At 39.3% G+C, this 23,467-nt stretch overlaps 2 protein-coding genes across 2 annotated transcripts in view; one reads left to right on the top strand and one right to left on the bottom strand.

The window, feature by feature from the left end:
* adcy2a (adenylate cyclase 2a) overlaps window positions 1-5,847 on the top strand; it is a 196,991-nt gene extending 191,144 nt beyond the window's left edge. The window contains exons 20-25 of the mRNA XM_017480514.3: window positions 196-354; window positions 1,418-1,564; window positions 1,649-1,750; window positions 2,794-2,908; window positions 4,473-4,597; window positions 4,828-5,847. Of these exons, the coding sequence (XP_017336003.1) occupies window positions 196-354; window positions 1,418-1,564; window positions 1,649-1,750; window positions 2,794-2,908; window positions 4,473-4,597; window positions 4,828-5,007 (828 nt within the window). The 3' untranslated portion in view covers window positions 5,008-5,847. The remainder of the gene's footprint in view (window positions 1-195; window positions 355-1,417; window positions 1,565-1,648; window positions 1,751-2,793; window positions 2,909-4,472; window positions 4,598-4,827) is intronic.
* Window positions 5,848-8,090: 2,243 nt separating this feature from the next.
* dnah5 (dynein, axonemal, heavy chain 5) overlaps window positions 8,091-23,467 on the bottom strand; it is a 106,280-nt gene continuing 90,903 nt past the window's right edge. Inside the window, exons 69-80 of the mRNA XM_053679503.1 lie at window positions 23,212-23,402; window positions 21,212-21,333; window positions 20,378-20,527; window positions 19,342-19,587; window positions 18,156-18,375; window positions 17,062-17,267; window positions 16,156-16,359; window positions 14,183-14,398; window positions 12,762-12,974; window positions 11,863-12,015; window positions 11,327-11,558; window positions 8,091-8,905 (exon numbers count right to left, since the gene is read on the bottom strand). Of these exons, the coding sequence (XP_053535478.1) occupies window positions 8,754-8,905; window positions 11,327-11,558; window positions 11,863-12,015; window positions 12,762-12,974; window positions 14,183-14,398; window positions 16,156-16,359; window positions 17,062-17,267; window positions 18,156-18,375; window positions 19,342-19,587; window positions 20,378-20,527; window positions 21,212-21,333; window positions 23,212-23,402 (2,305 nt within the window). The 3' untranslated portion in view covers window positions 8,091-8,753. The remainder of the gene's footprint in view (window positions 8,906-11,326; window positions 11,559-11,862; window positions 12,016-12,761; window positions 12,975-14,182; window positions 14,399-16,155; window positions 16,360-17,061; window positions 17,268-18,155; window positions 18,376-19,341; window positions 19,588-20,377; window positions 20,528-21,211; window positions 21,334-23,211; window positions 23,403-23,467) is intronic.

Below are 23,467 nucleotides of genomic sequence, written 5' to 3'. Positions count from 1 at the left end.
GGTTTCATGTTTAGCTTTTGTCGCGTTCTTTTACTTTTTTGTCAGATGTTTCATTAGAATGACATTCAGCTGTCTAACAGTAAAGCGCTTGAGTCTCTTCTCTCACTCTCTCTCTGTGGAACTGCTGTGTTGTCTTGTCAGTAAAAGGAGCTCGGTGACTTCCCGTCTCTTCACCTCTGTGTCCTCCTGTAACAGACTGAATATTACTGTAGGTTGGACTTCCTGTGGAAGAACAAGTTCAAGAAGGAGTGTGAGGAGATCGAGACCATGGAGAACCTCAATCGCGTTTTGCTGGAGAACGTCTTGCCTGCTCATGTGGCAGAACACTTCCTGGCCCGAAACTGGAAGAACGAGGTGGGAGCAACAGGATCCTTCTCAAATGCAATTATGTCACCTAGTACCTTGTGTGTGTGTGTGTGTGTGTGTGTGTGTGTGTGTGTGTGTGTGTGTGTGTGTGTGGATGGGGGTATGTTATATATGTTATGTATAAAAACCATACAAGGAAGGGTTTCATTTAGGAAGATAGAACCCTTAACAATCCAAAGAACTCTTGAGGAAGCCCATTTCAAGGGTTTCAACCATTTTCAGAAACGATTCCAATAGTAGCCTTTTACTTCCGAGCTCACTATCTGAAGAACCGTTGAGGAACCGTATGTCCTAGAACCAGAGCAGATACACCAAATTAAGTTTATAACTCTGGACCTTGAGAAAAGGATCCAAATGTTTCCACATACTTGAAACTGATATTAAACATTCTTGATCACTTACGTTTGAGTGTAAAAGTTTGCACATCCTTAAGACAGATTGAGATACATCTTCAACTGGTGTATGTTATAATAAATAGTCAAATAAATAAATAAATAAATAAATAAACAAACAAACAAACAAACAAACTAGTTTACCAATTGTGATAGAAACATGTTTTTAAAGAAGATAATAATTTGTGACGTCTGTTATAATAAAACATGCAGATTTTTAAAATAACCCGTAAATCGTACATCGTTTTTATTTGAGCTCCGGAACCATTTTGGGGATGCAAACTGTTGAGTTCTAGTTCAATTGTGATAGAAGCTGAAAGCAAAAGTGGTTCAACCTGGGGGTTCAAATCGGCTCACTTGAATCATTTGCATCCTCCCACTTGGATCATTTGAATCCTCCCACTTGAAGCGCCTCTGAGGTGTTTACCACCACAAGCTAAATATTTTATTGGCGCCTACGCTACACTATGCAATAATGTGCATGACGAGAGCAGTTATTTGCATCGGCACAACAGAAAAAAACCCCAGAATAAAACATGGAATAACTTGGGGGAGGAAAGCAAATTTCTTGGCTGTAATAGCTTAGCAGTGTAAATCAGTCTCCGGTAGCTTGGAACCAATTCCCACAGCTCACTTATCTGTGTGCTTATATGTCTTAGGATCTGTATCACCAGTCCTATGACCTGGTCTGTGTGATGTTCGCTTCCATCCCGGACTTCAAAGAGTTTTACACAGAGTCAGATGTTAACAAAGAAGGCCTCGAGTGTCTGAGGCTGCTGAACGAAATCATCGCTGACTTTGATGAGGTGACCATACATTATAAATAGTGCTAACTGATGACTAATGGAATGATGCTTCGGGTTGGTTACGGACTCCTCTTTCCTACGCAGTTGCTCTCCAAGCCCAAGTTTAGTGGAGTTGAGAAGATTAAGACCATCGGAAGCACGTACATGGCAGCTACAGGGTTAAACGCCACGCCCGAACATGCACAGGTAATACAGTCGACAATTTTTCAGCATAATTATTGATAATAGTGTGGCACGGTGGGTGGAGTTATTTTAGCCCTAGCCACCTACCAGCATGTTTTAGGGAGGTGGGAGGAAACTGGAGAACCCAGAGGAAACCCACATGTACTTGCAGAGAACGTGCAAACCAGGGATCAACCTGGAGATGGGAGGTGGCAACACTATATTATATAAGTCTAGATTATCATTATTATTATTCTTGAGTACTGATACCAATACTGCTAGAAAATGACCTCCTCATGTGGAGTTTTACATTTAAGATACTACAGCATGTAAACAGTATCTTCAATAGTGAGTGTGAGGACGGCCAACCATAGCGTACAGAGTAGTATCTGAGAATAGCACCTTGACTCGTGAGCAAAGTGCAGACTCCATGCTCGCTTTTTTTTTTTTTTTGAAATTATATTGCTCTGTGCAGTCGACCGTCCTTATGCTCTCTATTAAAAGTACTGTTTAAAAGCTGTAGGAGATTGTATGAGGTTGTTTTGTTGCTGCAGTTCCTTCTCTTGATAATTTCACAGAGCAAAAGTTTGCTTCAATGTACTAATGTACATTAGTATGGCGACTTACACTATTTACATAGTATCACATGGTATTAGATGTTCGTATTGGAGCATCTTTTTGAGTATCGAACCAATATCAGTACTGGTATAGATGCGTCCATAATAAATATTGTGTAATTAGAATAACAAAACTACCATCATGTTAAAGTCCCAGTTATGTTCCACTGAGGTCTATGAAGAGACCCATTTTCTCCATAAAGAGAGTAATATTGTGAAATCAAACTGCTAATGTATTTCTGAGCTATTGCTGTTGGAACCTTCTGACCTCTTGCAGTCATGGAAAATAAGTCAAGGGATAAGCCCAGAGAGTGACAGAATTACTTTCTACCATTGACACCTCCTGCACTGGAACCTATTGATATACATGATGCACTGAACTGGCTAAACCTCTTTGGCGTTTAACGGCTTCGAGACTGTTCATAATTCATTCGTTGTGTGAAATTTCAGGAGCACGACCGACAGTACATGCATATCGGCACCATGGTGGAGTTCGCCTTCGCTCTGGTCGGGAAGCTCGATGTCATCAATAAGCATTCCTTCAACGACTTCAAGCTAAGAGTTGGTATGTTTGGAATGAGACCTGACAAAATCAGAAGGAAATTGATACTGACAAATGACGCGATATTAGATGTGAAAGTTACGGCAGTAAAATGCATTAGCCTTAATCCAAAACTTTAATAGTTGCATTGACTTCGCACATTTCGAGATGGCACGGTTCCCTGGACAAGCTGCATTATTCATAGCAACTTCTGCATATTAGATCTAGGACTTAGTGAGTTGACATTTCTCAAAATTGGAAGCGAACACACCAGTCCTGATGTTTCTCAAAGCCAACTTTCAGTGAGTAAAGAAGCGTTACTGATGCAGCAATTAAAGGGAGAAATGCACCTTCTTTTTTTTATATTGATTCAGCACATTTCAAGATGAGCCTGGCAGAAGTCCATGGCCAAGCTTACAGATTTACCAGGAGTTAAATCAAGTATCCGTGAGATTGCTGTAACATCTTAGACTTCAGGGAGCTCCGTCAAGCATGACTGGAGGATTTCAGTGGATCTGGCTTGCGCTTGGAAACTCATTTCTTAGCACTGGCTGATTCGTTCTCATTATTATTATTATTATTATTATTATTATTATTATTATCCATCCATCCATCTTCTATACTGCTTATCCTTCCTTCAGGGTCACAGGGGAACCTGGAGCCTATCCCAGGGAGCATCAGGCACAAGGCAGGGTACACCCTGGACAGGGTGCCAGTCCATCGCAGGGCACACTCACATATACACTCACACACCCATTCATACACTATGGACACTTTGGACATACCAGTCAGCCTACCATGCATGTCTTTGTACTGGGGGAGGAAACCGGAGAACCCGGAGGAAACCCCCGCAGCACGGGGAGAATATGCAAACTCCGCACACACAGGGCCACGGTGGGAATCGAACCCCCGACCCTAGAAGTGTGCGCCCTATTATTATTATTATTATTATTATTATTATTATTATTATTATTATTATTATATGAAAAGCATGCTGATCTGGTTCAGTGAAGGTCTCTCCATTCATCTGTCCAAAAATAAATAAAAAAGAGTCATGTTAAATCACCATAACTGTTATGTCATTTTAGTTTGTTCGCTAAATTAATTAGCTTGGCAGTGTGAAAGCAGAGTTGGCCAGGGTGAAATCAATTCAATTACAGCTATTCAATTAAGGCTGGAGTGTATTGCACACACAGTCCAAAAATAAAATCTGATCAGATTTACTCATTTTCCATGAAAATGGGCAGCTAGTAATTGCTCTTGACTAGTTAATGTTTTCCGGCTAATCAAATCAAAACCTAAAGATCTTTTCGGCACTTGTCAAAAGGGAGGTGTTGAAAAATCCATAAAGTTAAATTACATTAATGGTCAAACTATATTAGTATTTCTGGGCAATAAGTGATCCCTTATTGAGTTTTCCTTTTGTTTATTTATGTGCAGTGTGAAACCAAACCAAAACCAAATGAACCCAAAGTATCAGTTTATGCTGTAATTTGGACTAACAGGTGTGGTAAAAAAAAAAAAAAAAAGCAGCAACTTTTATCATTATCACTGTTGCGGCTAAATACGAGGTTCTCTCCACATGCAGGTATTAACCACGGACCTGTTATCGCGGGTGTCATCGGGGCCCAGAAACCGCAATACGACATCTGGGGCAACACGGTGAATGTAGCAAGCCGAATGGACAGCACAGGAGTGCTTGGGAAAATACAGGTTAGTTCAGTTCTTATCCCTTAAACTGTATTCAAGTGAGCAGAGCAGTATCAGAGAGCATTAAATATAAATGCAAAGTGCCGTGACTCACAACCACTGTGTAGACCAAGTGAAGTGCATGTCCCGGTGCTTCAGTGCTTGCCCAATAAAGTGCTCCAAACGAAGTGTGCCAGATGTGGTGGCGTAAAAACAATAAACAACCAGAAAAAACACTTCTTTTTTTTTTCTAGGTGACGGAGGAGACGAGTCGTATCTTGTTAACACTTGGCTACTTGTGCTCATGCCGAGGAATCATCAACGTCAAGGGCAAAGGGGAGCTCAAAACCTATTTCGTCCATACGGAGATGTCCAGGTCACTTTCACAAGGGAACGTAATGCCGTTAGCCGACGAGCTCAACAAAGTCAATTAAGAACGTCAAGCGGCTGAGACACTTGTAAATAATCCGCCTTTTCCTGTAGATGCACGAGATCTTGGATGTATGTCAAGCGATAGCATTCCGGTAGTTTTTCATAAGCAGGGTTTGTGCACAGGGTACAACATGTAAGTACGGTAGCAATTCTTTTGTAAGAAAACCAAATACAACCGAAAAAGTGTTTTGATGTATTAATGCCATTGTTTATGATTTTTTTTTTCCATTTTGTAAAAAAAAAAAAAAGCAAGAAAAGATTTTCTTTTTTGTAAAAAAAAAAAAAAAACCCAACAAAACTTAATCATTAAACTTTATATGTACTTCTGATCTCTTTCTTCTGAATGGTTTCCTCAAAGGGGTCCAAGTTGAGGGCTGTTAATATAAGGCGTAGCCGTATAATTCAATTCAATTTTATTTGGATAGCGCTTTTTAAAATAGACATTGTCTCAAAGCAACTCTACAGAAATATCAACATGGTATATAGATATTTAAGGTGCAAATTTATCCCAACTGAGCAAGCCACTTGTTGAGTGGTGACGGTAGCAAGGAAAAACTCCCTAAGATGTTAAGAGGAAGAAACCTTGAGAGGAACCAGTCTGAGAAGTTAACTCATCCTCATCTGGGTAACAACAGATAGTGTGAAAAAGTTCATTATGGTTTTATATGAAGCCTGTTTGGCCTTAGAAGCAGCCGTAGTCCCAGCAAACTGGAATTGGAGTAGATAAGAGCTCCATCCAGAGGTAGGGCATCCGAAACGGATCAGGCAGGTCCGGAGAGCAGAGAGGATCAGGATCTCTAGTATCTCCATAAAATCGTGTGTGGCTCGACAGAAGGAGAGAGGGAGAGATGAAAAAATATCATATATATATATATATATATATATATATATATATATATATATATATATAAATAGTAAGTATAATATCAACGAATCTCTTCCGTTTATACCACTTAAGGGCCTGATTTGCCTCACTTGTATCTTGTTGACTTCATTCCAGATTTTTTTACACAATAATAGCCGAATTCATATTTTGTTACTGTTTAGAGCTTGTACCTTATAGACTGAAACTGTGGGCCCCTTTTTAAATTTATTTACTTCATTTATTTATTTTTTTATTTAATAAACAGGTGGCTGTAAAGGTCTGGTGCCTAAAAAAAAAAGGTCATTTCATACAGAATGTTGTGAAAAATGTACGTAAAACCTCCAGTGAGCAACGGTTGTGGACTAGTTTGAGGTGGCAGGAAGTCTATGGCAATCACTCTTTACAACTGTGATGAGCAGAAAAGCATTTCAGAACACATAGCACATCGGAAATTGAGGTGTATGGCCTAGTTATATAATGAGATGGGCTTTAAACCAATAAATATTATGAAAAGATCTTGTATTTTTCCTTTGCTTGTCCGTATACAGTAGCCAATATCTGCCGTACGTGGCTAAAAGGCCACAATTAACACTGTGTTAGGACAATCTGGTTATTTATTTATTTGTTTGTTTGTTTATTTTGCAATCGTCTTTTTGGAAACATGCCAGATGGCATATGTGTGCAGTGTGCAAGTCTCAGCAAGACTTCCAGCCCAACTACAGTTAAAAAAAAAAAAAAAAAAAAACTGCACAAAAAAACCTGACCCTAGCACAAAACCAAAGCCAATGGGAAAGGAAGATGCATTTTTCTTGCATTTTTATTCCATTGTGTAGGAAACAAGATCGCCACATTTCTGATTTGAGGTAAGTATTTGGTACGGTCGTTATCCATGCTATAATCCCCCATTTCTCCAATCCTCACACTGTTTTCCTTCATATTTAGCCCAGCATTCTTACTACTACACATCATTGAATAATTGACCTCTAGTCTTCGCTCTCATGACATGATGTTACACTTTTCCTTTGTCTGCCCTAGCTCATGTTTGATTAGATTTTATTCTGATTATTGCTTTAAAACAATATCATGGGAGCTGCGGACTAAAACAACCCCGCAGACTTGATCTCCCCAGCAGCAACCTTGTTCCCAAACTAGCCAGATTTGGCATAAAAATAAACATTACCCTGGCAACCGGGTGTGTGGGGCTGCCTGGGAAAAACCCAGATGTACAGATCTACCATTTTAAAGCCAAAAGTGAAAGAAGATATTTAAAAAAAAAAAAAAAAAAAAAAAAAGACATTTAAACATTCCTCTCCAACTGTGGCAGATATTTTGAGAGGCCAGTAAATGTTTTCAAACTGAATAGACTGGCTTATGTTTGTTTTGCCATGGCACATACATAGCAATCCGACAACTTGATCAAAGCCTGATGTTCATACTAAGCTAGACAACTGTAGTCAGATCCACTGTTTTTACAACAGCGTTTGCTAAACTGGCTCCTTAGAGTTTCCAGTTTATTAGGTACACTTACTTGTTCAGAATGAGAAAATGTACCATTTGAGTTACAACATTTGCCTGTTTTAAAAATAATAATAATAAATATATATATATATAAATAATTTCAGTTATTTATTTATTTTACCAGCAGAGAGGATTTCAGAATAAATAAGAATTTATGAGCAACTAGATGAAGAGTGTGATGTAGCACATCCGTACGGTCTTGTGGAAGTTAGTGAGTTTGTTAATAAGAGGCTTTGTGCACCTGATCATACCTGCTAATTAAACAGACGTACTGTAGCTGTGCCCTTTTCTTTGCACACACATGCTTCCTGAGCTGCTGCAGCTGCCGCCGGGAGGCCCCGAGGCTTGTCAAGTAAGAGAACAATGCACGCTGGGAAAAAGACAAGCCCTAATGCACTGCTTCATATGATACAAAGTCTGACTCAGTACACAGAGATCTGGAAGTAATTCAGTGCAGAGGCATATGACTGATCCTGCAAATAGTATTTGTTTAAAAAGGTATTTAACTGTGCAGAATAATTATACGTATAAAAATTATTTCCAGCATGTAAAGTTTACAAGATTTCAGATTCTTTGAGGGATAAAAAAAAAAAAATAGACGAAGAAGGCTTTAAAAATATGGTTTTAATGAAAACTATATATATATATATATATATATATATATATATATATATATATATATATATATATATATATACACAGTATTATTTATCACAGCACTCTTGAATTCTCAATTCTGATTGGTCAGAAGTTGTTGAATAATTTTCTCTAACAACACAACAACACTTCTAATTCAAATCACGCTCTATCTAAAATCATATCTTTTCTATAGTAACAACTTGCATCTAAGCCAAACAGTGAACAAAGTAAAACATGTTACTTAACAAAGAGAACCTTAGAATCATTGATATGGTGACGCTTTCTGTTATGATATATTTAGTTAACATTTATGGAAGGAGTCTCCAGGTTCGGGGCTTGGTAACGGTCATTAATCTTTCCGATTTAGGGACATGTTTAGGACGGAGAACTTTACAGTTTCTCGGAAGTATGACTAGCTATGATTTTGTGTCTTATTAGTAAGATAATCAGCTTCAGGATGGTAACAGTAACTCGTACCGTACCGCCGCTGTCTTTGAATATCTTCCTATATCAACATCATTTGAAATTCATGCTTTCTTCCTTACTCATAATTATATATGAAAATGATGAAAATACTCATTTATATATGGCAAAATAATCAGATCTTGCAAGTCAATTCAGATTTTGGCTCCAACTCTAGCCATTAATGTATCCGTAATGACAGCTCTGAGTCCTGAGTCTGTCTTAGTAGTGTACGTAAGCAGACCGAGATCTAGCATACAGACATTATTTCACATCACACAGTAGAGCTACACCTCGTAAGATCCAGTACTCAGGCGTCTGAGTTGTCTTCAAGTCCACAGCTGCTATGCAGTTCAAGTCTGTCCTCACAGGCTTCTTATAAATAGGGCAGGAGTAGAAGCGAGGGTCCTTCACACCTGAGAATCAGCCAAACGGTACTATATTAATAATTCCAGTCTTACGCAATTTTAACATTATTTGCATGTAGTATGGTAATATTTAAAAGTCTGAGTGAGCTAGCATCATTATTTCATCAGAACCTGTCAAAGACTTAATTTGTTTGAATTTTACAAACTGAAACCCTTACACACAATAACTATTAACTGTCATATTTTAAGCTAAAATCATCCCGGAATAGATGCTCCAATGGATGATGGTTTTATTTATTTTTTGTCCCCCAAGATTAAGTCTTTAACAGTTAGATGAATGTGCATGAATGTGCAGTTGTACAGGTGTTCCTAATAAAGTGGATAGTGAGTGTATCTTTCCAGGTTGTTTGTACAAGTAAGGTATTTTAAAAAATAAAATAAAATTTGACTGTTGTACCTTTAACTTGTACAGTCTTTTCCCAGTATTTATAAGATAAAGCCAGATAAAGGCCATTTTACACAAATTCGTCTGTCTATTTATTTATTCAGGCACCTTTACAAACAGTTCCATATTTTTAATATATGCATAAACGCATAATATGCTTATTTTGTATCTGACATACAAATCTTGATGTTTCAATTATTACAGCTCATTAGCATACATAGTTAAGGAGCTGCTGTATAATCATTTTAGTAAGAAACAGCAAAGAACATTAGAAAGTGTTCAAGTGAACATACATTTTTTTATTCATTCTTTTCTGGAAGTGTGCATTTTTATATTTGGTGTATCATCACGGCAAATGTGCTCGTAAATTACATTTGAAATTCCTTTAAAAAAAAAGAAAAAAAGTCACGTTTAACTTGACAATACCTGCAGACACTATGAAATAAGATTAGAAGAAGCTTCAGATGCTCACCAAATATTAACTGTGGGGGTGGCAATCATTCTGAAGCCAATGTCTGGGGGAAGGTATTGCATTACTTTTTGTAAGAAGGAAACTTTTTGTTGGAAAATAAAATTGTTTTAAAACAAAACTATACGGTGTTTAAGATCAAAAGATAACATATTTGTATTTCTTCACATTTACTTATTTCCATAAAGGGCACAAATATTTCTAAATAATGTTAAGTAAATTTGCTCATGATCAGTAAGTATAAGCTGTGTCCAATCCTTTATTATATTTTGCAAAATAAATAGTCCTTGGTATTGGAATCAGACTTTTGTATGAACTATTTTTGGAATCAGACTTTTGTATGCTCATGAACTAGCACCTCAGACCCCTAGGCTTAGAAGAGTTATTCTCTGAAAAGCTGACTGTGTACTCAAATGTTAGATAAATTTAACCGTGGTAACTGAAACACATTTAAATTAGGAGTGCTGCAGGGGTTAGGAATCAAACGATGGCTTTGTTTTTCCTCTCGTTACTGGACCTCATTTTACCCCAAGTCTCTTTTTGTTCCCACTTAGGACGCCAAAATATTAATAATTTAATTTCTTCTCCACGAATAAATTAGGCTCCACTCACCAACCACACCAATTTCTACTGGATTAAGGTCAGGACTTTGACTAGGCCATTCCAAAACATTAACTTTATTCTTCTTTTTTTATTCAACTTTGGTCTTAGGGTGGTTGTCTTGCTGCATGACCCACTTTCTCTTCAGATTCTGTTCATGGACAGATGTCCTGACATATAATTCGCTGGTATAATTCAGAATTCATTGTTACATCAATAATGGCAAGCTGTCCTGACCCAGAAGCACCAAAACAGGCCCAAACCATGACACTACCACCACCATGTTTCACAGATGGGTTAGGTTCTTGTGCGGGAATGCAGTGTTTTCCTTTCTCAAAACATAAGGCATTCCCTTCTGGCTTGTCCATAAGATCTTTAGAAAACTGCAGAGGAGCAACAATGTTCTTTTTGGAGAGCAGTGACATTCTTCTTGCAGCCCTGCCATGCACACTATTGTTGTTCAGTGTTCTCCTGATGGTGGACTCATGAACATTAGCCAATGTGAGAGATTCCTTTATTTGCTTTGAAGTTGCCCTGGGTTCCTTTGTGACCTCGTAGACTATTACACGTCTTGCTCTTGGAGTGATCGTTGTTGGTCTTCACTCCTGGGGAGCCTAACAACGGGCTTGAATTTCCTCCATTTGTACAAAATCTGTCTGACTGTGGATTGGTGGAGTCCAACCCCTTTAGATGGTTTTGTTTGGTCTTTTCCAGCCTGCTGAGCATCAACAAATCTTTTTCTGAGGTCCTCAGAAATCTCCTTTGTTTGAGTGATGATACACTTCCACAAACATGTTCTTTAAATATAACCGGGTGCTCACTCACCTGAAATGTCACCCCACTGATTGAACACCTGACTCTAGTTTCACCTTCAAATTAAGTGCTAATCCTAGAGGTTTTTCTCTCTCTTGACGTTATTAAGCAAAAAAATAATTCAAATTGTCATGTGTCTCACCGTTGTTCTCGGCATACATCCTGATTACAGGCATCATTTCAAACAGGACTTTGGGCTTGGAGTCGATGAGTCTACAGTTCCTGCGGTCCCAACTGGCTCCATCCAGATACAACCCATAGACGTAGACACCTTCCTGTGGTGGCACCGTGATGTCATCCTTCATCCACTTGGTCACTTCGTTGCACAGAACCATGCGGTCCAGGGCCCAGCCTTTGTTAGCACGAGTGATCTCCTGCAGGGTTCGAAAATGGACATTGTGAAATCTGGTACCGAAATTGGCTTAACTTCATATTTATATGTACTTATACGGAAGGATGAACAGTTTGCGAGTGTATCAGTGTACCAGCTGCCTCGTAGCTGTGCCCCTGAAAAGTCTGGGTCCCATAAACATAAGCAAACCCTGCACACTTTCATATCACACCACTGTTCCCACCCATAAACTTAAGGATGAGGCAAAGGTCCTCATATGCCACTGTGATATCTGGTCCCCACAAGGATAGTTATACTGCAATGTGTGTACAGTATGTGTGGGTCACCTGTCTCATGGCTGTAAGGAAGCCCTGTGGGTTGAAGAAGCCTGTCATCCAGAAGCAGTTGGGACGTCCCTCGAAGATCCAGGACTGAAACTGACGGTTTCGCTCCAAAAGCTCGGTGAACCAGAAGCCAAGAGTACTGGAGGCCCAGGAGGCCTAAAACAAACACAAGCGCAAGCACACTAAAGCAAATAGACAGAAATGAAATGATTCAATCAGGACATATTTAAAAAATAAAGAGCACAAGAAACACACACACACACACAAAAGGAATTGTTCAATATTCAACTGATCATTGTCATTCAGGAGTTAGTCTCTTCTATTATGGCGCTGAACCGAAAGAACCTGACAAGTGTGTTAAACACAAAATTACCAAAGACATTAATATTCATAAGTCTTTAAACCCATTCTTTTCCTCATATTTCTATTATTATTCAGACACACATCACTAGAGTTGCACTCTTGACCTCTCAGTTAATTCAACATCTGACTGCTCTTAATAAAAATTAAACCAGGGGCATTAATAAATTCAGGACATCCGAAACTACACCTGGAATGAATTTGTGCTGCTCTAAAAATACATTAATCCATTAAAATCCAAATCCATATATATTCACACAACTCAAGTTGTATAAAAAGGTTTCACTGTGAAATATTTATTATTTAAAAAAAGTCGTTTGCTAAACAGTGGAAACTAAAATAATAATCTTAAAAATACATTTTGGGCTTTCGAATGGCATTTATTATTATTATTATTATTATTATTATTATTATTATTATTTCCCCCTTCATTGAAACCATGTGGAGTGAAATATATGAAGCACTTGAGAAATTAACATTGAAGAAATATATTTCACAGTTGCATGAAAAATGTTGGGTGGGGCCACATGTAAATCGCTGACCTTTTCCCAGCGGGCAGGGACGCGGGCATCATACATGCAGTCAAGCGCATCACGCAGGCTTTCGCTCATGACAATAGTGCCGTCGATTGCCAGCTTGAGCTCCGTGAGTGTGTTCCTCACCAGGACCAACACACGCTGCATGCGTTCGATCTCCTGACGCAGGAAGATGTTCATTGGTTGTAGCGGACCCATTTTAATCAGTCTCTCCTTCACCTATCACACACACACACATCAATACCATCATATGAATTTGTAATCGATCTTAAATAAAATGGTTGTGACCCAGCATATTCATTTAAAACAGTACATATGTTCCTAACACACAATGTTCTCTGACCAGTGATCACCTGTCCACTATGTATACTGTAAAAGCTTTTAGGCAGTGAAAAGATAAAAGGTCTGGATTCAGAGTGCGTTAATAATGAGGGAGCAAAAAAAAGCAGCCGGTGACCCGGGTCAGTGTTAATTTGAGAGGAATAATAAGTGGATACCAATTAGTACCTGCTGGTCTCTTAAGCATCTGCAGTTGTACTTTTTTTTTTTTTTTTTAAAAAAGGGCATAAACAATTTTGCAGCACATAACATCTCAATTCAATTCGATTCAGTTTTCATTTATATAGCGCTTTTAACAATGGACAATGTCACACAGCAGCTAGAAATCCAGATAAATCAACATTTAAATGTATCCCTAATGAGCAAGCCAGAGGCAACGGTGGAAAGGAAACACTCCCTGAAACCTTAAGAGGAACCAGACTCAAAAGGGCCATCATCCTCTTCTGGGCCATGCCGGAGAGTGTGATTTATGATTCTCTTATGTCACTGTATAGTCAAATAGTGCTAATTGTTTTAACAGAAACTTGAGTATGAGAATCATTAGAGTTTTAACTTTAAGCCTATCATATCAAAATAAAGTTATCAAGGGTTCAATGATGGAGCTTTGAATGTAAACGGCTCTTAACAATTGCCATCTTTAAGCTACCAAAGGAAGAACATCCACAGCCAATATCTGTGTATTTAACTGTCAAGCTGTGTTCACTAACGAGCACTAGAAGTCCCTTTGTCCCTATCAGTTTTTCCAACAGCACAATAAACATTTTTAAATTGTACAATTTTAAAATATCCAGTATAGCTCATCTACATCTGCATTTTTGTTTTGCATTTCCAACAGTTTCTTAGTCCTTATTTGTAAATATAAAATGTAGACTGGCTGATTGGAGCATATACAGTAGGTTTGACTTTGTAGAAAACATTTGAATATTTTTCCCATTTTTGGTAAGCGTCTGAAATAGGTCTTGTTGATCTGGGTAAAAATAATAAATCACTCCTGATGAAGCCTGTGGTATATTAGGATAACATCCTTCTCACACTGAAGGATGTGATACAATTTACAAAAAAAAAATTAAAATAAGAAGAAGACAAACCTCGAAGGGAACGTAGTCTGGAGGAAGTTTCTCCAGCATGTCATTGGCCAGTCGAGCCACCACTGCCTCTCTTGTCTCCCCACCACCACTGGAGCTGTCCTTTGGCTGGATGCTCAGGATGGTGTCCAGCACGTCTTTGGCTAGTTTGCTTTGGTATGTGATGTCAGCATTGGGATGCAAACCGAACACCTCTGGGGTGTCATAAGCTGGAAGGCCCTGAGAGACGTATGTATGAATGGATAGATCAACAAAAGGCTTCAGACAGCTAGACAGATAAATAAAAATCTAGATACACTCTTATGGTTCAGGGGTTCTTTGAGTGACTAATGGTTCAATACGTATTTCCAAAAGGGTTCTATTTAGTTCTACCCTAAAGGAATTAAAAAAAAAAAAAAAAAAAAAAACACTTTAACATACAGGATGAAAATTATTTTTGAAGAGAGTAGACTTATAGACTCTTTGCCATGAAAGGCGCCTGACTTTCCAGTGCACATTACTCCTGCCAGCACTTAATGCTCCTTATTTGAACGTTTTTTTACAGCCTCCCACTCATTATTTCTAAAGATATGTGGCATACAAACACTTTAGGGGATGTTAGCATATAAACGTAAACTCACGTCCTCCCTTAATCACTCCTGCCCTAATCAGTTGATTAAGAAGTGCCCGTGCACTGATTCTAAGTGACACTCTCTATTTTGCTCCTGATTTGCCATGGCTTGGTGCTCCTGTCTTGCTAAAACTTAGTGCTCCTAGCAAGTCAGCACTTGATACTCCTGACTTACCCATGCCTGATGATCCTGACTTGGCAGCATTTGGTGATCTTGACCTGCTAGCACCCAAGACTCCTAACTTGCCAGACTTATTACTTGTCAGCATTTGATGCTCCTGATTTTTCAGTGCCTGAGAGTTCTGACTTGCCAGTGCTTGGTGAGCATGACTTGCCAGTGCTCAGGACTCCTGACTTGCCAGCACTTAGTGCTTCTAAATAGCTAGCACTCAGGAATTCTTCTGATTTCATAGAGTTCAGGAGACTGATTCACTTTTTAGACTGCTGACTGTTTGGGTTATGGACTGATAGCCAGCATGCTATGATTTTATCAGAGGTCATTTTTGGTTTGAATGAAAGGTCATTCTTTGAAAAGCTTTTCTTTGAACATTTTTACTGCCTCCTGCTCATTATTTCTAATGGCACTAGACAAACACTTCAGGGGATGTTAGCCTATAAATGTAAACTCATTTCATTTCTTAATCAATCAGAATTCCTGCACTCATCAATTGATTAAGGATTGCCCGTGCACTGACTCTAAGTGCCAGTCCCAATTTTGCAATTATTTATACATATGTTACACTACCCAATGACAGAACAAACTGCACAGCCAGGGCTGTTCGCTTTTTTCTTTCTCTCCAACTGATCCAATTTGCTATTATTTTCTTGGCCGTCAATCTGCTTGTGCGCTCGCTGTCTCACAATGATAAGCTCATTGTGTGCGACAGACCAAACAATGGCTAGATCATGGCACCATGACAAAACATCCATAGCAATGAGATCAATGTGATGTAAATGCTGTCCTTGTCCCCAAGCAGCTTCTCTCCTCTCTGCACGCATGCTTGCGGACTCGCAGCAAGAATGAGCCTGATGCACACACTCGGTGGCACACAGCAAGGCTTTAAGACCCCTCAGGGATGACAAAGTGCTACTGGTCAGTTATACGAAACGCAAACAATACTGTTATTCTAAACATATTTAATTAAATAATGCTGGATACTGACACCAAGATGAATGAAACTATCAATGAAAGCTGGCTGGTAAAAGCAAGCATAATCTCATTTTCTTGTTGTCTGTCACTCATTAGCCTCAGCATTACTGTCACTTATTAACCTCAACGCTCATGGGTGAGATATTCCCTTGATATATTCCCAATGAGCTTCCAGGCTTGCTAGCCTGGGAAAGTGAACAACTTTGCATAACTAACCTGTATGTAATGGAGATACTGCTCCACATTAGTGCACTTTGGGATGCTGTAACCTTTGTAGAACTGGAAGTCGGGGCTTAGCATATTCTCGCTGAACCAAACCTTAGCGAAGGTGTTCAGCAGGCGCTTGTCGTAGTCATCCGTCACCCTGCCACCATACTGGATCTCACCGATCATGTAACGCACTGTGTTCCAGGACACTCCCTGGGGATAAGGTAACATTGGGTAACTTTAACTGAGAGAAAATTAATAACTTCCCACCGGCTGCTGTTGCGTAATTTCATAAACGTCCCATATAACCAAAATAATGATTACTAACTTGCTTTTGTTTTGCTTCTTGCAACTGTGCATGTAGGTGTAGGTAGTGGTTGTGTTGTTGGTGATTTTTCTCAAACCATCAACATATGAATGTAAAATAACAGTGTATTTATTTTACTTTTTATGTAATGATGGCAAGTAGAGGTTATACTGTGGTAAGTAAAAATGTTTAATTATTATTTTAATTTACAGAGCCACATACAGTATACTCAATTATTTAATAAATGCTTTAAATATATTTTTTATAATTAATATTTTTATTTCCAATGGAAATAGGCGCAAATATATTACCTGCATTTCGTTGGAGTCACTCAATTGAAAGACAAATTGTGTGGGTCCAAGTTTAAGTAAGAGACATATTTAGGTGTAGTCAACCAAATAAGTGTAAACTATAAAGAATTGGTCAATGTTTAAAGATTTTCAGCCAAAGAAGAACTACTTTTTGAATGTCTCAGTGATGGGAGGAGATGACCCCAACATGATTGGTTAAAAGAAATATTGTTCCAGCAATGTCCTACTTAAATAATGACCTAATGCTTCCAGAAGTATGGCAGAAGAGTGCAGATCAGGTTAGCTAATCTGTCTCACCCTCTTGATGTCCATGTCGTCCAGGTGGTTTTGCACAAACTGGACAGTGGCGTTGAAGTCAGCCTGGTTGAACTCATATGGGATGTTCCAGCCCAGTGGGCCGTACTTGCGCCTTTCCTGGACGGAAGAGTGCAGGAAGGCTACACCGTACAGCATCGGCCGCCACTGTAGCATATTACTCACATCTAGCAGGTCTTGACTAATCCCTGAGAGTCAGATGGAGAGAGAGAGAGAGTTTCACTCACTTGACTGACACAGGAGGCACAAAAATCTGACATTTCAATTCATTGAATTTGGGCCTGAAGCTATATAGACAGTCTTGACAGCACCCAGGCACCATGTCATTTGGTAAATTTGGGAATTGTACAGCTGAGTGAACTCAAGTGCTGTGGTCTTCTTATCAGTGCGTAAATAAAATGTGCTCATTATTCTCTGTCCGTAAGCGACACCAGTCATCCCTCAGAATAAACAATATTCTCAGTGGGAAACAAACAGATTAAGCCCGATCTCTACATAAATGACACAGCCTGTGATGTGATATGTGTTTGAAAATGCACTTTTTATTCCGAGAACGAAGGTCAACCTCCATCATTTAACCTTAAGTGCTGTATTTTGTTTAACAGCATTAGTGACCCCACTGGACACTGGGTCTATTTCAATTGCCTGAGGTTGTATGAGTAGGTCAGAGTATTGTTTGGGTTTCCAAATGTACAATCCTGTTTAGCTTTACAGATTCATAGCCAGTCGTGACTGCTATAAACGCTATAAGTTAGCACGTTCAAGCTAGCATGTTGCTTTCTGTGGACAATATGAAACAATGGAAGCAAAACAAACTGTTCGGAACATCATTCATTTCCTCAAAAGTATTGGTTAAGTACTAAAATAAACAGGGTTGTACTTACAACATCCACGTAAAATAAATTATTACATTCCACATATTGAGATTCACCATACTGAACAATGTAAAAAAAAATAAAAATAAAAGAAGCCAAATAAAACGGAAAAGTTTTATTCACAGAAGTGCACTCTGAAACATAGTACAAAAAATACTAATCAATTGATTAAGACGAGTCTGTCGGTACATTCACTCTAACCTCCATAGGTCCTCTTGAGTCCTGCTTTGAGACCCTGTGGTGGTTCATTGGTGAATTTGATGGCCATCTGCAGCAGCGTGATGGGGAAGTGGCGGTGCTCCTCGGTGGTCATCCATAGGCGGAAACTTTCATGAGTGCTCTCCGTCTCTGTCAGCGTGTCCATTAGCTCATCCATGAAGTTCAGCCCCAGGTGGCAGTTCTGCAGCAGAGCCCAGCCACCCTGTGTGTTTGTGTAAGAGAAAAAGAAAAAACGCACCTATAATACATTTTTTAAAGTTAATATGATATTTTTAAAAAATGCAGCTTGACATGTATGGCAGTGGGGACGTGGATTGAGCACCAGCTGTGAATAGGAGGAAAAGTCGGAGAGAGTGAGCGGGTAATGAATGATTGTCTACACCTGTGTGTGGTTTACAGCAGCCTATTTATACAGTTATTTTCTTCTTCAGTACTGACTGTCTGAGCTAAACTGAATGTGCGCCCAACAACAGGACACAGATTGATTTGGTATCATTTTGATTTTGTTTTGTGTGTGCTTAAGGCTGCGAAAAGGCATCCACTAATAAAAATTACAGTTCTATTCATGCCGTACCCTGCCTCCTGGATCTTTATTCCCCACCCCATCGACCAGGGTTATCACAGTGGTGCCGAAACCCAGGTTTGATGATTGATGTAATCAAACCAGCATGGAATTCACTTCCCATTCACAGACAACACTTGACTATGCCTTCGTTGCCGCATCATGTATCATGAGTATCTGCAAGACCCCTCTGTCTTGAATACTTTCCCATGACACAAAATGTCCTCAGGGAAAACCTCACCATCAAAAAACCATACTTTTTAAAAAATCTGTTTATATGGAGTGTCCAGTCTGTGTGTTTTCTGAAATTATAACACATCAGAACAGGAGCAGCAGTGGCTTGGCGGTTAAGGCTCTGGGTTACTGACGGGAGGGTCAAGGTTTCAAGCCCCTGCCCTACCAAGCTGCCACTGTTGGGCAGAATTTCACTGTGCATATGTATATGTGATCAATAAGGACTCATTATCATTATTAACAAGTGCATTAATATAAACCTTTCAGTCAGAACTACGGTCTGAGCAGCTGTTATACAAAACTACTTAATACATCCTGACCAATCAGATTTGACCAATCAGATATCAAATTAATTAAACATGCAGTTCTTACATTAGCCATGGAGTGCTGCAGCAGTTTGCGAGCATGAACTTCCTGTCCCTGACCCATGGAAACGTAACGTGTCTCAATTTTGAGCCTCTTGCCAAGGGCGATGATGGAGTCGGTGGGGTCCGAGCCCATAGACAAAAAGCATATGAGGGGTGTGCGGGGGTCCGACTCCTCCCACGTCCTCTCCAGGTCCAGAATCACACCCTCGGCATATTTCTCCCCCAAAGAGTCTGTGATATATTTACGGGCCTGGAAAATAATGGGAGGAATAAGAAAATCCAGATTGGCACATTCAGTGCTAGAAATCAAATGAAAATCTGACAGTTAATTCTTTATTATGTAAGTTCATATAATTTATTATTATTATTGATTATTTATGTTGATTAGGTCACCAGCCATTGTATCGCAGTTATAAATAAATGCTCCTAATATGACCATGTTGGAATGTAGCTATGACAACAAACATACATAATGTTTAGCTAAACCTATACTTACAGTTAATATTTACTGTGCAGCTAAACAGAATGTGAGAATAATGTATTACATGAATTCAGACAGAAAGGAAATGCTAATAAGCAACGGTGCATGAAAATGCAACAAGAATAGAGCCAGAGCCAGATAACGTCCTCCGAGTCGTAACCATAGGAACAAGAGTTGCTATTTTCACATTGTTCCGTTAGAAGGAAACAAAACATATATGCAAAGTTTCGAGGTTTTTAAAAGCTGGTAATTCGGCACGGTGTATGTGAGATAATAACCGCTGAAGGAAAAAAAAATAATGAAAAAGGACATTTCAAGATTTAATAAAAAAATTTTTTTAATTATTTATATCTGATATTTTCTTTCAGGTTTTAAATACAATGTTTAAAATACAATAAAACAGTACAACACAATCACGCTCGATTAACAATAATCTTCATTTCACAGCTTTTTATTTTAGTCCAGAATTTCAAAGCGCCTTACATGTTTAAAAAGTCTAATGAATAAATAAATCGATAAAAGGTGTGGAAGAAGTGCGTATATAATGAGTATGTGTAACCTGTGCAATGGTTCTATCTGGACACCAGGAGCGAATGAAAAGAAGGCGCCTGAAGCAGTCGAGTGATTTGTCATATGCGTTGGGGATCGGCTCCTCCTCTGGGGCTTCCTTATCAAACCAGCTCTTCCACTGCTTCTCATGACGGCCAATCTGCTCCCACACACACACACACACACACACACACACACACACACACACACACACACACACACACACACACACACACACACACAGACAGAGAGAGAGAGAGAGAGAGAGAGAGAGAGAGAGAGAGAGAGTGTAGGTTCACATGTATACCATCAAGCGATATGGCAGAAAATGAAATGAGCTGGCAAGAACATACACACGTTTGAAATGAACACTTGTACCCCTGCACACACAGTCAAGAGCTTCTGTTAATGTTCACATCATACATCGGGGGCGGGGGGGAGTGATCTCAGTGTCTTTTGTTGGTGCCAGACAGGCTGTTTCGAGTATTTCAGAGCATTATCATGTACAACAGTGGTGTGAAAAAACAAAAAGCAATCCACTGACGGCCAGTTCTTATAGACAGGAAGGCAGTTCAAGCTGACAGGAAGGCTACAGTGACTGAAATAAACATTCTTTACAAACATGGTGAGAAGAAAAGCATCTCAGAATGCACGTCGAACCTTGCGGTGGATGGGCTTCGACAGCAGAAGACCACATCGGGTTCCACTTTTGTCAGGAAAAGAACAGGAATCTGAGACCACAGTGGACAACGGGTCACCCGAAAACACGTGAAGACGTGCGCGCGCACACACACACACACACACACACACACACACACACACACACACACACACACACACACACCTGATCGAGGATGTCGGAGAATGGCCACAGCTTGCTAAGCTCGACCAGGTTGAGCCATGTCATGTCCAAGATCCACTTAGCTGCTTTGGGTGGGCAGGCTTTCAGATCCAGAGATGCTCCGCCTGAGGAACACACACACACACACACACACACACACACACACACACACACACACGTTCAGTGCTGTGTCACACTTTGATTCATCGATAGTTCACTGACTCTGAACTGCCAGTTCGTTAGCTACTACATCATTATTCTGAACTCCCTTCAACTCTTCTAACGTGTCGTTGGGTCCAGATTTACCTTCTGGCGTTCGTCTAACTACACACTCTTCCTATTAGTTTCGCTGTAGTTGCTAAATAATTCATCACAGTGACTGAATAATATGCTTTAAGATGAATACATGAATAATAAAGCGACAGCTTCAAGAGACAAATTCGAGGAGAATTCATGGATCTATCCCAAACCACACTCTATGCTCTAAACAGTATGTCTAAGTAGCAAAGATACTACTGCTGTACTGACAAACTATCTGGGATGTGTGCCCAAGCATTCGAGACACAAGTGTATATAATTATCTATTTCTGTTTTACAGTGACAATCGTGAAACACTTTCATTTGGATGAAAGCTCGCCAGAAATCTCTGACCCTTGTTGGCGTTTGTAAGCCCAACCTCAGCAATATTACGTATAGATCATGATGTCTTCAAGGATGACGTTTATCATATGATATTTTTGCCACGGTATTTGAACTGAATTGAATTAACGCCAGGAACGTGTTTCTACAGTGAGTTATGCTTCTTTAGCAAAATCCAAGAAGAAACGTTGTGACGAATGGGACTGCATTTGCTTAAGAAAAATGACAAAACCACTCTAGTGTTGCAAACGCACATCCATTCTCATCGATCATTCGAGCATATTTTAAACCCTCTCCCCGTATCTGACATGCTTTTCAACATGGCCTTTTCAACATGCCATTAGGAGGTCATCGTTTTGTACTTCTTCTTCCCACGTGCTTCTGGCACTGGGAAAATTCGTATCGTTCATCATGTGTAACAGCGAGCACTGTGTTGTGGCATTGAAGATAATCACTGAAACGTGACAAGTCTGGCGCTATAGCTAATTAAATTTTAAGATGACAGATAATGTATTCACTGAAGCAAGAACAGGTAGAAATGAATTGACTTCATTCTCTCCAGAGATGTCTTATTCATTTCCTCTATACTATATCTCACTTTGTTTTGTTTTTTTTAAGAACCCTGAGAGGGGTTTTTTTCTGTTCTCTGTCAGGATTGGTGGAGTTTGAGTAAAATAGACGCGTGTCAGTTATACACGGTTCTGACTCTCATTACGTCTATCTTGTGGCTTCATTAACTTGTGCACACAATTAACCATCAGTGCGTGACATACAAAAATAAACTCCAAAACAATAGCAAGTGCTATTTTATAAGCTACTGAATAATAAGGGTGGAATCCATATTGATAAATGAAACGAAATGTGTGATATACTAGACATTTTTGAGATGTTCCTTCAGATTTCCTTCAGTCCGCATTTTCTAGCCCTGATTTATTTATTTATTTATTTGGGGGCCTAAAAGCAAGGACTTGTGTAGACAACAGCTGGACAGTCTAGCTTCTACACAAGTGACTCAAATCTGGTAACCTCGATAGCATGAACTTCATGCAGGTGATTTTAGTCATCTGGATAACAACCAACCAAGAGAAAAAAAAATCCATGTAAGTATTAGCGTAACCCAATTCTGAATTCACTGAACTTTCCCAACGTCAATACTGACCAAATTTGACTCTCAATATCGATCTATCTATATCTGCGATTTTCTTATCATGGTGTCATACCAGTAAATGATCACGCCACTGTTATGGATCTCATTTTATATATACACTTCTTTTTGCACAGATCTGAGTGGGAGAAATGAAGAATGAAGAAACAGAGAGAGGACGAGAGAGCCGCCAAAACGATGATTCTGCCTCAGCTCTCACCTTTAATTAAGGTCAGGAACTCTTCGTGTTTTACTCGGTTGCTCTGCATGTCGATCTTGAGCGCCAGCAGCAGGGTGAACAGGAACTTGTGCTCCTCATACAGGCCCCGGGCAGCATACTTGTGCACTTCATAGGTCATGTATTCAATGATGTTGGCAATCCTTTTGCTTGTGATTGGACTCTTTGAAGACCTGTTTATCATGAATAAGACAAACGGCAACATTTTTTTGCTGTTCATTCTTACAGTCTATTTTAG

Source organism: Ictalurus punctatus, chromosome 1 (assembly GCF_001660625.3).
Source record: "Ictalurus punctatus breed USDA103 chromosome 1, Coco_2.0, whole genome shotgun sequence".
Classification (NCBI taxonomy): Eukaryota; Metazoa; Chordata; class Actinopteri; order Siluriformes; family Ictaluridae; genus Ictalurus; species Ictalurus punctatus.
Note: the sequence above shows the minus strand (reverse complement) of the source record. Positions and strands in the feature narration are given on the sequence as shown.